At 43.8% G+C, this 18,005-nt stretch overlaps 1 protein-coding gene across 5 annotated transcripts in view; it reads right to left on the bottom strand.

Moving 5' to 3' along the window:
- The window catches only part of OCLN (occludin), a 48,439-nt gene that overhangs the window by 5,298 nt on the left and 25,136 nt on the right, over nucleotides 1-18,005 (bottom strand). For all 5 annotated transcript variants that reach the window (XM_079916911.1, XM_079916910.1, XM_079916909.1 and 2 more), the window contains 3 exons: nucleotides 8,363-8,508; nucleotides 2,999-3,214; nucleotides 714-885 (listed from right to left, as the gene is read on the bottom strand). In XM_079916911.1, the coding sequence (XP_079773037.1) occupies nucleotides 714-885; nucleotides 2,999-3,214; nucleotides 8,363-8,508 (534 nt within the window). The remainder of the gene's footprint in view (nucleotides 1-713; nucleotides 886-2,998; nucleotides 3,215-8,362; nucleotides 8,509-18,005) is intronic.

Raw genomic sequence — 18,005 nt, 5'->3', positions numbered from 1 at the left:
AGCATAATTCCCCAGTCCTTAAGTGTGATCTATGCATAGTGACTTCCTTCTAAAGAGCACAATATGGAGATGGGGGTTAAAAAGTAATGAGTAGTCTTCGCAAAAAACCCCACAAAAACAAAACAAAACAAACAAAAAAAAGTAATGAGTAACTTTACAGGGACAAACACTACTCCAGCCAGGTGATCAAGAAAAAAAAAAAAAGAGCCATAAACTATTATTGAGTAAAAAAGCAGGAAGGATATAAGTAAAACTTATGATTTTTTATCAAAGATTGTGTCTAGGTGCACTTCTGCAGAGGGGACATTTTAACAACTAATATTTTGGTGACAAAATTTAAGGCAATTTATTTTTCTGTATGTAATTCTGTATTATTTGAAATTTTTACCGAAGGAGCGAACTTTGTTTATAAATAGAAAAACTAATGTAGGTATTTTCTTTTAAGCAGGAAGGGATGTATTATGGACGAACCTGAATGAACTTTTTGGCCAAACCAATATGTACACAGACCATTGCTTTGTAATTCTTAACTACGTTAGTACACTTTTCAATTTGGAAAGACTTTAATCTAAGACTTGATTTCAATGACTCTTCAATGAAATTAGTTTGATAACTACTAGCAAAATCTGTATCATATTAGTATAAAGGATAATGTAGCTCCATAGATTAGAATAAAATTCTATGTAATATATAATTAGCAGATTTCAATTTACCATATACTCTTCACTTTCTTCTCTATAGTCATCCAGTTCTTTATCCAGACGAGAGAGTTCTTTATTGATCTCATCAAGTTCTGCTTGTAAGCTCTTGTATTCCTGCAGGCCAGTGTCAAAATTCCTCTTGTAGAGTTGTCTTTGTTGATCTGAAGTGATAGGTGGATATTCCCTAAAAATTCAGTAAGAAAATGATTACTTATGTATCCTTAGCAGACCTAAGATCCAGTGCTTCTTTCTCAAAGATGATAAGCTGGTGGGATGTGGAGAATGACATTCTCTTGGTTTGGGGTTTTTTTGTTTTTTGTGGTACGCGGGCCTCTCACTGTTGTGGCCTCTCCCGAGGCTCCGGACACGCAGGCTCAGCGGCCATGGCTCACGGGCCCAGCCGCTCCATGGCATGTGGGATCTTCCCGGACCGGGGCACAAACCCGTGTCCCCTGCATCGGCAGGCGGACTCTCAACCACTGTGCCATCAGGGAAGCCCTTGGTTTTGTTTTTGTTGTTGTTGCTTATGGGTAGAGAAAGGTGGGATGCAAATGAGTTCTTTTAAGAATGATTATGCTTTTTACGTTGCTGCTCATGTTTTTTTTTAAAAAAAAAAAACTATGCCTACTGATTTTTAGAAATAAGTTGAAAATCATTTATGAAATTTCAGGGTGGTCTTAGGAACTCATTTATTCTGAATACACAACACCACATGAGAATGGATACTTAACATTAAAAGTGTTAAAACTGGAATTGTGGAACACAAAGGATATTTTCATCACTTCAGTGGCAGAGCAGCTAACTGGCAGCTGGCTGTTTTCTGCTACCACCTACAGTTTTCAGACTGTTTCGAGCATTGTTTTTGTTGAGGCGGGGGGTGGGTGTCTTGTTTTTCCTTAATGGAAATCACTTTGATTGTAAAAGTAGACATTAAAAGGTACATGTATGAAAATGCATGCTCATTGTAAAAATAATCTGGCAATGTGGTAAACTATGAAAAAAACCCTGAAATTCTGTACCACTTGTAATCTCTCAATATGCCAGCTATTCTTTACATATGACAGTGATGCTATTAACCACCCATAATCCACTGAGGAAATACTATGAATTGTTTCACGGGACTAAGGAACTTCACAGCAATATGGAATTTTAAATGTCATATCTAAGACAGTCTAAATATCTTCATTTTACAGACAGGAGAAATTAAATGATTTGCTCAAAAGGGAAACAAGAATTCAGAATTTCTAAAAGTTTTCACTTAAATCTTGCATGATACAAGACAGGCAAATATTTTATAGACAGATGACTGAACTAGGCCAAAACTCTTGAGGGGTAAGGGGGAGATGAAATATGAGAGCCACCAGTGAGTATGGGACTTCTAGCTATACTTGCCCCATCCATCCCTCCTAATACCTTGAGAAGCAATGTTTTGATTAACCACAAATCACACAGCAAATGTTTCTGATGTGTGTCCCATTCCTCAGAATACTTGGGCAAAAAAAGGCCATAGGTCATACACGAGTACAGCTGGCAATGATGGACTATAACAAAACCACTGACACACAAAGTAACTTAACCACGACACTAAATTGTTAACTCCACTGTTTACAAAACTGTTTGCCAAAGTCCTCTGGATTAAACTTTTAAAAGACTCTCTGGTCTCATCGTGAAAGCTTAACTTAAAAGTAAATGCCAAAGGAAAGCCATAGCACTGGTCCGGAATTTTATAATTAGTAAAACAAAGTTCCTCTATACTTGTATTTCATTTACTTGAAAAACCTTGCTTGGGTGACTATTGGTAAAAGCATACAGCACTGGCGAAGTTTATCAGTCATTTTGTGGAGGTGCGCTGAAAGTGTTGACATGTTTTTAAACCAAAGTGCTTTTAAGCCAAACACATTCCCTCCAGGTCAATCTTTATTACAGAAGAGTACCAAGGGGGCTTCCCTGGCGGCGCAGTGGTTGAGAGTCCGCCTGCCGATGCAGGGGATATGGGTTCGCGCCCTGGTCCGGGAAGATGCCGCAGAGCGGCTGGGCCCGTAAGCCATGGCCGCTGAGCCTGCGCGTCCGGAGCCTGTGCTCCGCAACGGCAGAGGCCACAACAGTGAGAGGCCCGCGTACCAGGAAAAAAAAAAAAGAGTACTAAGGGAAAAAAAAATATCAAGAAACTGTCTCCAGCCCTGGTTGGCAAAGAATGAAGTTGTACCACCCACCCCAGTTGAGGAGGCAACACCACCAAAACCTGGTTGTACAACCATCAGATGCGCAAGGGGTTCCAGCAAGAGGCGCCCCAGTACCTGATCCAGTCCTCCTCCAGCTCATCACAGGACTCGCCGCCCGTCGTGTAGTCTGTTTCATAGTGGTCTTGCTCTGATCTCCTCGACTTTCCTGCCTTGCCCTTCGAGGGAGCCCTTTTTGAAAGCGTCTCCAAGTTACCACTGTTGCTGTAATGAGGCTGCCGGAAGTCCTCCACAGGTGAAGTCACTGGCAGCTCCTGAGCCACTTCAGGCACCCTAACAAAACAGGAATCATCTGTCCGCGAGCATTACCAGACTTTGTCAGAGCACCGAGACCACAGAGGGCAGCAACACGTGGGCCGCATTCACTCAACCAGCCACCTGCCCAGCACTGGGCAGATCCCCAGCTTCCTGCACTCAACACAGCACCAGCCCAGCTCCCCTAATGCACACGAACAGCTTTAAGGCTCTGATGTAAGGGGAGCTCATTAGTAAGCCCTGTACGAAAAATGGATGTAAGATTTCACTTTAGGAAACACGCTGATCCGGAAGAGAATTATTGACCTGACCCGTGCCAGGGACTTCCTCCACAAAAGGCTGTTAGGAAAATAACAATCACGACTCTCTTCTACAGGTTCTTCTAGTTCCATGGAATGCTGAGTGGGGAGAGGAATGCACATACGTATCTACCTGTAGAGGCTGACTCTCAGAGATAACCTCTTGGTAATATTAATTTTAGCCTCCTCTGTATCAATTCTCTTTTCAAGATACAATGTTGAAAAATGAAAAATACTGAAAATTTAAACTAAAAAAACAAAAACCCTAAAAAGCTTTATATTGTAATGGATGAAAGAGCTTGTTAAGACTTTTTTAAGTTGCACTGTTAATCCTGAAGCCCTGTAGAATGAATGAAATGGAAGAGTTAACATTACACTTATTTTTGTAACGCCAATTATTTAATATTGCATCAGATTTTTAAATTGCATATAATGTTTCTGCCACAAGCAGAAAAACGAAGCCTAACATGGAATAAAAGACCAAGAGCTGTGGCAACTGTAGACTACTTCTGAGTAACAGAAATGCAAAGCTGCACTTTCCCCCCGTAGCAGAGCTGGAGTAGGGCAAGAGGAGAAACCAGGCACCTGAGACTTTCCAACATCAGCCTTGCTATTCAAGTCAACTATTTAAAAGTCTGAAGGATTTCGTTTTTTATTGCTTTCAACTTACAGAACTGTCATCTTGAGCTTTATCCACGAGGTGGACTGTTTGCTAGGTGATCCAAAACTGCTTGGTTCTAACTGTTGCCAAAGTCTTAGATTTCTAATCACACTTATTAATTTCTTATAGACTCCTAAAGCTTTGGGGGGGGGGTGGTAGCTGGGGTGGTGGTGGTATTTATTTCTTCTTTCTAAATTTATCCAGGTTAACATGGCTTTGAGTGCTCTGTTAATGCTACTTCTAAAGGAAGGAAAATGTGACTTTCTCTGTGAGTCAATGATTAACGAGTTCCTAGACACCCTGCCAGGTACTATGCTTCTTAGCTTCGAGGTGGCAAACAAAACCTTTAGAATGCAGTGGGTTTGTTTGAAGTGCTGGGGGCCAGAGGGGGAGGATGCTAAAGGGCAAAAGAAATTAGAAAAAAAAACCCAAAATATTAAGGCGGGCCTCCTCCCGTAATTTTATATTAGGTATTGATATTATAAATCTTCACCTTAGAAGTTTTCCATCTCCCCTCTTCCTACACCCTTTCAAACACTAAACAATAACTTGATACAGCATGAAAGCTAAAAACGAAATGCTTGGCAAGAAAAGTATATATAAATTTGACAGTTAGGGGATATGTGAACTCTTAGTCACCTTCAAACCTACTTTTAGAGACAAGTCTGATTAGTTCGAAAATCTGCACAAGCCAGAGGTAACCACCTGTATACTTTCCTCAGTATCTGACTCAGTCCCCTAGGTGCGGAAATCTGCCCTTGTGTAGTTTTTGACTTCCTTCTTTTTTAAACTTGCTTTATTTTCTCTCTCTCTCTCTCTCTCTCACACACACACACACACACACACACACACACCCTCACATGCCTTTGCTGCTCTCTCTCACCCCAACAGTGTAGTTATTGTGCACTTCCTTCCGCCCCTGTTGTATTGCAACCTCCATGGGAACACGAACTCCGTATTCCCAGGAGCACCTGGCCCGGTACATGGCAGGGGTTCAAGGTAATTACTGAATTGAAAAGACATTCACAAGAATTCTCTTCATTGAGGACACCCAGTATCAGGGAGGAGGGAGAAACAAAATGCATGATCACATCAGTGTCATGACTGTTGGAACGACATCCATGATATACATGGTATTTTAAAACAGCCATCATCACTGAGGGGAATATCCAAGCCTTGCCAATCAGAGAACTCATCTTCCTGGACCCAAAAAGGACCAATCAGAATCTTTCCAATAGATTTGATATGTAAGTTTTGGGAAAGTAAATTCCATTCTCTGAATCTGGCGCTAGAAGATCAGGACAGCCTGAGGAATGTGCATGGCTAGCCTGCTACAAAAGAAGCTGTACTGAGAATAAAACCAGCATAGCAACAAGAACCCTGATATCTTCTGAGTCCCTGGATCATGCTGTGCCCGAAGCTATCACCATCTCTGGGCCTTAGGCGAACCAGTGAATTCCTACAACCCCCCCGTGTAAAAGCCCTAACAGATTATCCTACCAGCCTAAATACTACTACCAGACAATGGTCTCACTGGGCACTCTAAGGTGTCAGCCTGCCCTGAAAGCTCTGAATCGCATCAGCACTCCACTTCTTTGATTTACAAAGGTTAATTCACCCTGGGTGTGGAAAAGAGAGTAGGGAGTGTACCTACTATCTCCCAAATTCACTTAAGAGAGGGTGGAGAAGAAACTATCTTCAGCTACATTCTGCTGTCTCCTAATCCGGGATTAATTCTAACTGCCTTAAAATTCTAAGGTTAGGACATTATGGTGAGAGCAAAAGGAGCCAGACACCAGAATAATTTCCATATGATTCCATTTTATAAGAGCTCTGATATGGTGACAGGCGTCAGAACAGTGGTGGTGGGGAAAGGGGGGTACCCGTGGAGAAGACAACGTTTTGGGGCGCTTGAAATGCCTCTCTCTCGGTCTGAGGGTAGTTACTTCAGTGACCACATGCGTGAACTCTCATCAGCCTGTATATCAAGATTAGTGCTCTCTACTGAATGTACGTTATGCCTCGGGGGGAAACATCTTAGTACTGAGGCACCTCATTCTTCACCTGGACCTCAGACAACGTTCCGATTCTAATTCCTTCTCCATCCACTACAATAATAAGGAGGAGAGGCACTGGTGAGTTACTAAACACCTTCAAGAAACACCTGAAGAAAGACAGGCTACGACTTAACGTGCATCCCTTCGTCATCCAGAAGGACGTACACTGAATCCTCCGTAGCGCTCAATGCTCTGCCACAGACAACAATCAACAATGTCTACTACCCGCCAGAGGCTGCAAGCTCCTCCCGTCATTACTACACACTGTTGCATTACTACACACTGTTGCATTCGTTATCCCTTACCTTGGCACCATCCCCATCCTCCCCTTCTGCTGGGTTCTAAAACTAAACATCATATTTGCATTTTCCAGGCCTTCAAAAAACTTCTAGGGTGTACTCCTGGAGTACAAACTGGTACAACCCTTATGGACTACAATTTGACGACATCTATCAAAATAAAATATGCAATTTCCTTTAACCTGGCAATTGTGCTTTTAATATGTTTCCTCCAGATACACTGACATATTTGCAAAGTGATAAATGTGCAATGTGCAAGTTCATTCTCTGCAGAGGTTTGTAATAATAAGACATTGGGGAAAAGTGTGCATCAATGTGGGATTAATAAAACAAATTTTAGTATACCCATTTAATGGAATATTATGTAGCTATAAAACAGATCAGTAAACGCTGTATACTGACATGGACAATCACGAAGATATATTGCTAACAATGCATTTAACATGCTATTGTCTTTTAAAAGGAAAAAATAACCAACATCATATTTGGCATCAACATCATAAAAATAACCCCTGGAAGGACGTAAAAGAAATTGGTAACACTAGCTGCCCCTGGGGAGAGAAACTAGACAGTTGGGGACAAAAGGGATTCCCTTTGCTCCTTTTAAATTTTATATCATGAATGTACTGGCTTATTGAAGAATAAGTAAGATATTTAAACTGTTCCAAATGAATCTGTGAAAATATCTTAGTTCTCATAACAAGGGACAGCATGTGGGAACGCTGTGAAGCCCTGCAGGCCTTACAATTAATTTGGAGGCACAGCTGGTCACAAGATGCATTGTAGGTATTTATTTTGTATGCATGGAAGTCATGCAAATCATAGCTTGACCCTTTTAGAAGGATTGCACCTCTGCTGTGTACCTCTGCCTCTCATAGCCTCACATGATTTGGTTTTTGTCAAAATCCAAAGAGAAGGAGAAGAGAGAAAATGCTCTTCCTCCAAATCATTTACAACTGAAATCAAAAGTGAGCTTGATACTGAAGACCAAAATAAAACATACAGAGTGTAAGGCAGAATGCCAGTCGACTTCCAAATTCCATTCCAGGGTAATAATAAGATCTATTCTCTTCAAACTGATTCCATACTTAACTCACCTGCTGGTGTCATCTTAGGGGCTCCAGGCACCCAAACTACTATGCACTCAGAGTGGATCTCTACAAACTCGGCCCCCTAAGTGGCAGTGGAGGTTGGAGATAAAACTTTGAACAAAAATTTCCCAGCAGATAAACCTTTAACTTAGAACGATCAAATTAGCTAAAGGGAAGGTTTATTTTTTTGGTCTACGAAGGAACTTGGAGTTCTAGAATTATATACAGGAACATTAATTTATCATCCTCAGGCAAACTGCATCCAAGTCCTTAACAATATCCCCAACATCTCTCTCTTGTCATTAAGGTGAATTAGACTTAGGCTTCAGGGTAACCTAAAACCGCAACGGGGATACTATTTCCATAACCTGAATGGTACCTACTCTAGGCCAGAAACTCACTGGGAGGTTTTTCACACCACAGGTAAAACAAAATCTAGAGGTTTTATCAGTTTCACATCCCCTAGCAAAAGAGATCTAATAATTATAGGAAGGAGGAGAGACTGAGAACCACACTTAGCTCTGCTATCAATCGGTAATACCCTTCCACCCTCATCTAAACTTCAAAACCAGAAATAGGAAAGAACCACATTCCGCCTCCACCTATAAGGCAGAGATCAGTCTCCAGCCTTTGTGAAAACTGTTGGGGTTTTTTTTTTTTTTTTTGGCAAATGGCACAAAACAGCAACTGATTTATAAACACATGCAAATACTCACTTTTTCGGACTCATTCTAGCAAAAGAAGGAAGACGCTACTTACGGTGTTGTTTTATAGGAAGACTCTGGATACAGTCGCTTCTCGTTCACTTTACCATTGGAGGAGTAGGCCACGGGGCTGTCCACTCTCTCCCCGTAGTCAGAAAGGGGAGGAGGCATGTCTTGTGTGCCTGCAGAAACGTTTTTAACCTAAGGAAACAGTCCCAAGAGACTCAGTTAGTATTTAGCCTGTAACATAAAAGGGGGAAGAAATGAAAGAAAAATATCATATATAAAATTATCTAATATTTATCGGGCTCATTAAATATTATTAACCTATCTGACTACCTTGTTATTATCCAGTGTTAACAGTCAAATCAGCACAGAAATGGTGCTATTGTTAGTTTAACAAATCCAGAATCAATTACAAACAAGAAAAAAATCCAAATTCCCTGATCCTCATCCTGATGTGATTAGGTTTAATAATTATCCACCCCATCTTAGGAAGACTAATCTCATTTTATCCGGCCTAGGTCCGAGTTAGAACGAGAATTTTCATTTCTAACAAGTTCTAAGGTAATGCTTATGCTGCTGTCTGGGCACCACTCTTGGAAAACCACTAACCTAGCACAAAGAACATTGATTCTTCTCAATCCATTCACCCTATACATGGAATGTTAAAACTACATTAAGAAGCTCAAACTGATTTCTGCTATGGTTCTTTAATAACAGATTTGTTTGTTCTCCCTTTACTTTCTCAATGGCTCTATCACCAATAGCCTACAGTCACAGCATCACTGCCTTCCCCTCTCTACCTTTCTTATTCCATTCTGATGTGTGAGTGAACGTGTTCTAAGAAGTAATACACATTGGAGATGATGCCTTGTTAACCTGAAAGGTTTCCCAGAGAACCTCTGGGAGAAGGTTTTGTATCTAATAAGCATAGCCAATTCGAGTCTCAACATTACCTGTTAGACGTAGTAGGTCCAACACTCCTTAAATTTCACCTAAAAATCTTCACATTATTGCATATTACTCTGCCAGAAAAACAATAACTGCTAAGCCCAGACAAGTCATTGAGTTGGTTTGAAGTCAAGGAATAAAACTAAGGTGTGGGGGGAAAAGAAAAAAAACACTAAAAATTATGTCTGTGAAAAAGAGCAACTTTTCAAACTTAGGGATGATGGGATTGCTTTAGCTTGGTGACGAGCACAATGGCATCCAATTACCTGGGCTCACTCCAGATCTGCCAACTACCCAACTACAAGTTCTAGAAAACCTCAATATCTACCTGCTTCATAAAGTTGTTTTGGCAATTAAATGAGATGACGAGGTATCACATTTAGCACAGGGCCTTTATGAACACAGTAAAGACTCAGAAGATGCTGGTTTCTGGAATTAAAGCCACTGGATCTAAACAAAGAATTTTTACAAGTATTTGAAGGGGATGGCAGACTTTTAATTGGATTATTTTGCTGTTATAAATCTTCACAATAAGATTCAACATAGCGTATGTCCCTGCCACACACACACACACACTTTACATTCTGTTGTCCGTCTAGCATAGCATTAAAACGTGACCTGCTCCTTTCCTGTCACTGCACTACCACATGTCAAAAGATATTTACTTACCCACCCCTTGAAGTACACAAAGGTATTTAATCTTGATTGTTTAATATTCCCATGAGCCAGAAAGGAATGGAATCACTTCCTTCTGAAAGTGGAGTTTGGCAGCAACTGGGAAACCAGGGGGTGGGTTGCCAGGGAGTGTGCTCAGATCCCACCACGGGGGGGCCGGGTGGGAACCATTCTTGGCACCTACTGAATTCCTGAGGACTTGACACCATCACTAAGCTTCACAAATACCGGCCAAGCCAGAGGCGTATTCTCATTCTGGAGACTTCAGATTTAAAAGACCTCCCTTTCTTAAAAACCCATTTAACTCTTCTCTTTGCAAATTTAGCAGAGGGTGCGGAGCTCATGGATTTCCTACTGACCCTGGCAAACCGGAAACCAAAACCTTACAAAAGAGGTGTCTGGGTGTCTTTGCAGAGACTTCCTACTGCCCAGAATGGAATGTTCTTCCCCCTTTCTTTGCCAGCTAATCCTTAAGTGGACTTCAAGTCCTGGCTCACTACCAAGTAGGGATGGTGCCACTACCTCCCGGGGGCCTTCCACAAATGTCCCTGCTGGATGAGGCGCCTCCCTGTCCTCCTGTCTCGCCAGCACCTGGGCATACAAACCTCCCAGCAGAGCGCGTGTGTACAGACTGTTTACGCACAGGGTGACGCTGCTCCCACACCTCTAACTTCAACGGGCGGTGGGCTGCTCTTAAAGCCACCGCTGTCTGCCTGCTACAGCATGCCACATACTGAACTGAGGGATCGTTTAGTAGGTACAAGCTTACAGGGAAATACTATAAGCAGATGAGTTAGGGGGTCCCTGGAGAAACAGAACCAGGAATGGCTTTCTTTTTTGTTGTTGTTGTTTTGTTTTTGTTTTTGTTTTGCGGTACGCGAGCCTCTCACTGCTGTGGCCTCTCCCGTGGCGGAGCACAGGCTTCGGACGCGCAGACTCAGCGGCCGTGGCTCACGGGCCCAGCCGCTCCGCGGCATGTGGGATCTTCCCAGACCGGGGCACGAACCCGCGTCCCCTGCATCAGCAGGCGGACTCTCAACCACTGCGCCACCAGGGAAGCCCCAGGAATGGCTTTCTTGACATAAGAGAAGCCATTTTGTGATCTAAGCCTGGCCACAGGGCTCACCCTTGAACAGGTCTCAGTAATTTATGATCTTGAGGGAACAAAGGAATGCAGGAACGGGGAAAAGGCACTCAAACGACAGTGCAGTGATAAGGCAGAGTCCTAGTTCCTCCTCAAGGGATACACATCATAATATATCTTTGAGTTCTGCAGGTACTAAGGACCCCCACCCAGGTGGAGGATGGAATGATGATGGTGCCACTCTTGACTTCAATCAACTAAAGCTTGGACTCTGTGGACCTTTGCCCCAATTCTATGCTGAATTCTCCGCTCAAGCCCCTTCACGAATACGCAAGTACCCTTAGCTTAAAACTTCCCTAATTTCACTGTTCAGACAGACACTGCTTTGGAGAAGATCCCCGGTGTTCTCCTCACTTGCTGCAAGTAATAATAAGTTCTTTCTTCTCCCGATCTTTGGCTTGGTTGTGTCTATCAGCTCAACAGCCACCAAGAGGTGAACCCAGTTTTCAGGGTTTTTTTCAGAAAAAAACCCTTTTCAGAAAAGGGGAAGCAAGGGCTCAGGGTGCTAGACAACTTTCCCAAGGACCCACACCTAATAAGTGGTAAGGTGCGGTTTATAATACTTCAAAGCCTCAGCTCCAATACACTGCCCCTCCCTGGGCAGCCTCCTACCTTCCTTCCTCTATGGGTCTTCAAAGTCCAGCCCAGTACCTGGCACAAAGCAGGAGCCCAGAGTCTGCCGCATAAAGGTTACTTCATTTATTACTGTTCTACTTCTACACTGTATATACCCAACCGCCTTATCAGATGAGCTGCTCTGAGCTGATGCTTATCTCTTAGAGTCAGCAGAACTAGACTAGCCCGAACACTGACTTCACCCTCCAGCACAGGTCTTTCATGACTTCAACCTTCTTCATACACGTGCACAAAAAATTCCAAGGCCATGCTCGCTTGGGTAGAACATACACTAAAATTAGAACAATACGGAGAAGATTAATTATTAGCATGGCCCCTGTGCAAGGATGACATGCAAATCTGTGACGTGATACATAGTTTTGAAAAAAAAAAAAACACCCAGCCAGACTCAAAGGTGAGTAAGAAGCAGCCTTTGTCCTCGAAAGGAGCTTAAGTGTCTAGAGGCAGAAACAAAATATATTTGTAAAACAAGGAGTAAGTTCATTTTTTTCCTTTTATGCTTCGCGTTTCCCAAAAGAAAATATTGCTTTTTCTCACAGTACCAATGCAAAGTGAGTACAAACCTGCCGCTTTCAAAGGACAGTGGGAGGAAGCTGGGAAGCCCCAGTGAGGAGGGACCAGTATTAGAAATTTATGAGTCCTCAGCCTGTGCTTCCTATGATGAGAAAAGGGATTTGAGACTCACTGTTATTACTGAGAGGATCCCAAGCCAGTCCATAATACCTGATGATGTAGCCAAAGTTCTTTAAAACAACAACAACGAAACAACCCTACCATTTTAATAACTATAGCAAAATTTTAAAGACTTAGAACCTGAGAAATACTCGGCTTCATTCTGAACAGCAAATGGTGAACAGGTTTCCTCAAGTAACTTGAAACTAGCTCTAAGAAATTAGGGGCAGAAGAAAGCAGAGTGAAAAAACACAAATGCAGGAAGATTTGCCGCCTTCTACTAAGCACTGAGGGGAAAGGAAAGTTTGAGAGTCAAGCGAACGCTGGAACTGCTGCTGCGAAGCCACGAGAAGCCTCGGGGCCTGGGGGGCTGATCCGGGGCTCCCACCCGCAGGCCCTCCGGCGGGGGAGCTGGGGTTCGGGGGCAGCCGTGGGGCGGAAGGGCACTACACGCACAGAAATCCACACGGCAGCGCCCACCTGGCCGCTCTTCCCTGGGATCTGCCTGAAGAGTTCCTGGCCCTAGTGGCACCCTTGCCGCACAGACTTTATAAAAGGGAAAGACGAGACAGTAGAAGACAGACGGGCTGAGGCCGAGGAGAGAAAAGACCCTGAACCAATCAAAGAAGGACACAGGCAGACTCTAGAGACTAAATTCAAAAAGGACAAGCACTCTCACAGACCATGTTTAAGGAGTAGGATTTTTTTTTTTTTTTTTTTTTTTGCGGTACGCGGGCCTCTCACTGTTGTGGCCTCTCCTGTTGCGGAGCACAGGCTCCGGACGCGCAGGCTCAGCGGCCACGGCTCACGGGCCCAGCCGCTCCGCAGCATGTGGGATCTTCCCAGACTGGGGCACGAACCCATGTCCCCTGCATCGGCAGGCGGACTCTCAACCACTGCGCCACCAGGGAAGCCCAGGAATGATTAATTTAAGGGGACAGGAAACGTTTTACCAAGATTCACATTCCAATCAACAAAGAACTAAAGTGTCTCTGAAATGTCAAAATGAAATAAATTCAAGTGAAATAATTTCAAAAGATCTTCACAAGAGGTAGTTATAATGAGGACAAATTTTTATTCAGAATTTAATTACACTCATTAGAAGTGTTCTATGTCACTTGTGAAAAAAATCTTTGTTAACTAACCGTCTTTGGAGAATTAATGAAAACATCGTATATCCCTGTGGGGTGCCAAGGGGAAAACAAAGAGGGCGACTCAGGGCAGCTCTCATCTCAACACCTGTCAGCACGGAGCCGTCCGACCCTGGGACCAGGATGGAGCTGCACGATTACGCTTATCAACACTACTGACTCACAAGCAGCCTCTCCGCCCCGACTCCATGAAGTCAGGGATGGAATAAAAAAAGGTCAAGAATGTTTTAGGTCAATTCACCCCTGTAAAACAAAGTTTGGGAAAAACCTTTCTCTCCACACAAATGAACTGCATACTTCATCTGGAATGAGTACAAGCAAAAAGGAGGGAGGACAGCCACGCCCCATTTTGCTCTTCGTTCCTAGCTCACACAACACGGGGAGTCAGACTAGACCTGCATCATGAGAGGGAAGTTCATGTGTCAGGCAAAACCTGACCCCATTTGGTCCTCACCATTGCCCGGTGAGATAGGGCTATCTCCATACTCAGATGAGGAAACTGAGCCTCTAAGGTCCAATTAATTTGCTCAAGGTCACACAGAAGGTGACAGGGTACAGGGGGGACGTAAACCCCGTCCACCTGACTCCCAAGCTCAGCTGTTTCTGGCAATAACAAACTGATACCTCAGTAATTTAAATATGGCTTGAGGTACCCATCTCATCTGGGCACTGACTATTCCCAGTAAGAAAAGGAACTATTCTCATTGCCTTCACTCCTCACCACATCCGAGTAAGATACGATGTGAATCCATTTTGAAGAGTTTTATTTGCCTACTGGACTATCATTCTAAAAGCAGCTTTTGACACAAAATTACTGATATGTGCTTAGTCATCGGGTTCCTTTTGTTTATGTCAGAGTGTAGGAACACCACCCTCAAAAGGCAAACAGAAGGGGTTTTCCTGCTTGGTAATTAAAGTGGAGAAATATACCAGACATCAGAAGGAGGAGGACCTTCATCTCAAAGTACCATGTCCAGTTTTACAACCGGAGGTCCACCTTCCCGGCCATGTGCCCTTGCACTACAAGTTTTCAAAACACTAAGTGGTCCAACTCGTTTTTCCCGTTTTGATATTTTACACTCACAGATGCTCCCCCAACAAGAGCCTGAAAACTGCCTCTGGAAAGTTCCCTCAGACTTTTCTCCACCCTTGGTGGCTTGAAGGCAAATGCTCCCAAACAGACTAATCCCACAAAGGAAGAGATCATGGACCAGGCTTGGGCAAGTCTGATCAATTTACGTTGATCAGATGGCTCTGGGGATTTAGCAAACACCATGTTCCCTATCCAAACGCAGGCTGCCCACACGGAAGTACTAACATACACCAGGCAAAGCTGAATTCTGGGGCTTCCCTGGTGGTGCAGTGGTTGAGAGTCCGCCTGCCGATGCAGGGGACACGGGTTCGTGCCCCGGTCCGGGAAGATCCCATATGCTGCGGAGCGGCTGGGCCCGTGAGCCATGGCCGCTGAGCCTGCGCGTCCGGAGCCTGTGCTCCGCAACGGGAGAGGCCACAACAGTGAGAGGCCCTCGTACTGCAAAAAAAAAAAAAAAAAAAAAAAAAAAAGGTGAGACGTGCAGGCTCAGCAGCCATAGCTCATGGGCCCAGCCGCTCCGCGGCATGTGAGATCTTCCCGGACCGGGGCACGAACCCGTGTCCCCTGCATCGGCAGGCGGACTCTCAACCACTGCGCCACCAGGGAAGCCCCAGCCTGCATTTTAACACTCGTGTATCTCATGCCAGCCTCCCCAGCAGGTGTGCCGCAGGCACAGCACACCTTAGTCCTCAGAGCCCATGCCAGCCACCACCTAGGGTTCCAAATCCCCTTCAGTTTACTGTAGTACTCCACACAACCTCAGCATTTTCTAAGCATGCCATGCCTGGAAGAGCCCTTATGCATACCTTAACTCAAATCCCACTGGGCTTGCAGTATTATAGCTGCAGCCTGGCTCTATGGAACAGTGGTTCTCAAAGTGTGTTCCCCAGACCAGTAGCATCAACATCACCTGGGAACTCTGGGAACTCAGAAATGCCAGTTCTCAGGTCCCATTCCAGATCCACTGCACGAGAAACACTGCGGGTGGGCCCAGCAAGCTGTTTTAACCAGCTCTCCCTGTGATTCTGACGCTTGCTAAGGTTTGAGAACCACTGATGGAGGACAGTTTTCCTCGATGTCACAGACAACTGCCCTGTTTAGACCATTATACCTATAGTTAGAATTAACTCTATTTAGTGCTGGAAATCTAGGAATCCTGCATCCAGAAAGCCACAAAGACACTCACCAGCTCTAGCACACATCCTACCTCACCTTCCATTACAACTCTCTACACCAGCCCCCCAGGATGCCCTCGACAGATAGGGCCTTCCGTCCTCCACGCTGCTGGGTTCTGAAGGTCAGTCCATGGATAGGACACTTCCATTCTTGTTCCATTTCATGCCACCTGAGACCACAGGTAATAGTGAAATCTTTCCCAGGGTGAGAGCCCGGTATACCAATTGTCGGCAGCCCCCAGGAACTGCTCTTATGTTAAAGAACACCTGGACTTACTGGTTGAAAATAAGAAAGCTATTTGCGTTTCTTCAGCTGTCTAACACTGATTACCACCACCGCCTGGTCCCAGTCACCTGCCCCACCTGGACCTGTTCCCCGTTCCTGTGTGCAAGGAGATGATACGCAGAGTCTGCCTACACCCTTCAAAAAAACATTTGTTCTTATCTCGCAGCAAGCTTACAAGTAAGAGGAAAATTAATAGTTTAACAACTGCAACCAACATTAAATGTATTTATATTTTGGGTACTCTTACCCAAGCTCCCTTATTTGATGCCATCATTGCAAATACTAACAATTATTCCTCTGGCTAAAATTTATTGGGCATTAATAAATTATGTGCTGGCCCTGAGCTAAGCCCTTTAATTGTTACAGGATCAGCATAAACATGCTGTAGGTGAAACTTTTATTTTCCCCATTGACACATGAGAAACCTATTAAATGAACAGACAAAGTGATTTCCTTCATCAGAGTCCAAGGATACCAAAAGCTACCCAAGGCTGACCACAAAGGACAGGGGTCCAGGACCCTGACCCCTCTCTACACCCAGGCCTGATCATCCTTACTAGCTCCTACCTTGACAGGTAAATGTTGGGAACAATGCTATAACAATGCTGCATCACAATGTCAAAGCTTAGAAACTTCTAGAAATAGGCTACCTAAATAATACACTTTGTATGTATGTATGTATGTATGTATTTATTTATGGCTGCATTGGGTCTTCATTGCTGCACGTGGGCTTTCTCCAGTTGCAGCAAGCAGGGGCTACTCTTCGTGGTGGTGTGCAGGCTTCTCACTGCAGAGCACGGGCTCTAGGCATGAGGGCTTCAGTAGTTGTGGCACGCAGGCTCAGGAGTTGTGGCTCTCAGGCTTTAGAGCACTGGCGCAGTAGTTGTGACAACATGGGCTTAGTTGCTCTGTGGCATGTGGGCTCGTCCCCTGCACTGGCAGGCGGATTCTTAACCACCGCACCACCAGGGAAGTCCCTACACTCAGCTTTTAGATCTAAACATTTCGTACTTAAAAACAGGATCTTGTTTAACAACCTTTATTTACTACTTGGTAATAATGAAGAAATAGTTTATGGCATGTTCTCTCCAAACTTAGTTTATTCTTGCTTCTGACATTAATTATGTGGCATAACAAGAAAAGGTGCAACTTAAGAGACAGACAGAAAATACTCCCCGAGAACTGGCATGCTGATTTGTGGTAGAGATAAGCACTTTACACATACATTATCTCATTTTAATGATAGTTTTATTAACTATGAACTATTTCCCCAATTCTACTGGCAAAGAAAACTGAGGCTCAGAGATCTCAGAGGAAAAAAAAAAAACCACACCAAAAAATTACAAGTTATAACGGCAAATGTAACACTTGTCCTGCTGGTTAGTACATCTGGCTTGAGACAAATTACTGAAGCCCTCTGCAAACCTCAGTGTCCCCTTGTATAAGAATATTCACACTGTAAAGACGTATAGAGTGGCTACGCCTACTTAGGAAATGGTGGTTCCTACCTTTCTTTTACTGTGACTTTTTAAAAAACTTTACTGCCAAAATTAAGACGTGAAGCTCAATCCCAAGTCAGCCTGATGTACTATACTGAAAAGAGCACTGAGAAACCAGAGTCCAAACTTCTAGCCCTGACACATCAAATCACCACCAACAAACCTCCTTCTTACTACTGTGTCTACCTCGCAGGTCTTCAGCTTCCTTTGTGTAAGTTCACGGAGACAGACTGGATGACCTTACCCTAAGGTCCCAGACTGCTCTCAGATTCTGTTTTCTTTCACTTTACCAAAGCCAAACCAAAACTTATTCACAGGAGCACCTGAAACTGAAGTGCATAACCTTCAGTTACTATTTCACCAGAATACTGCAGGTATCAACAAAGACTAATCTTAAGTACACACATTTTACA

Source organism: Stenella coeruleoalba, assembly GCF_951394435.1.
Source record: "Stenella coeruleoalba genome assembly, chromosome: 3".
Lineage (NCBI taxonomy): Eukaryota > Metazoa > Chordata > Mammalia > Artiodactyla > Delphinidae > Stenella > Stenella coeruleoalba.
Note: the sequence above shows the minus strand (reverse complement) of the source record. Positions and strands in the feature narration are given on the sequence as shown.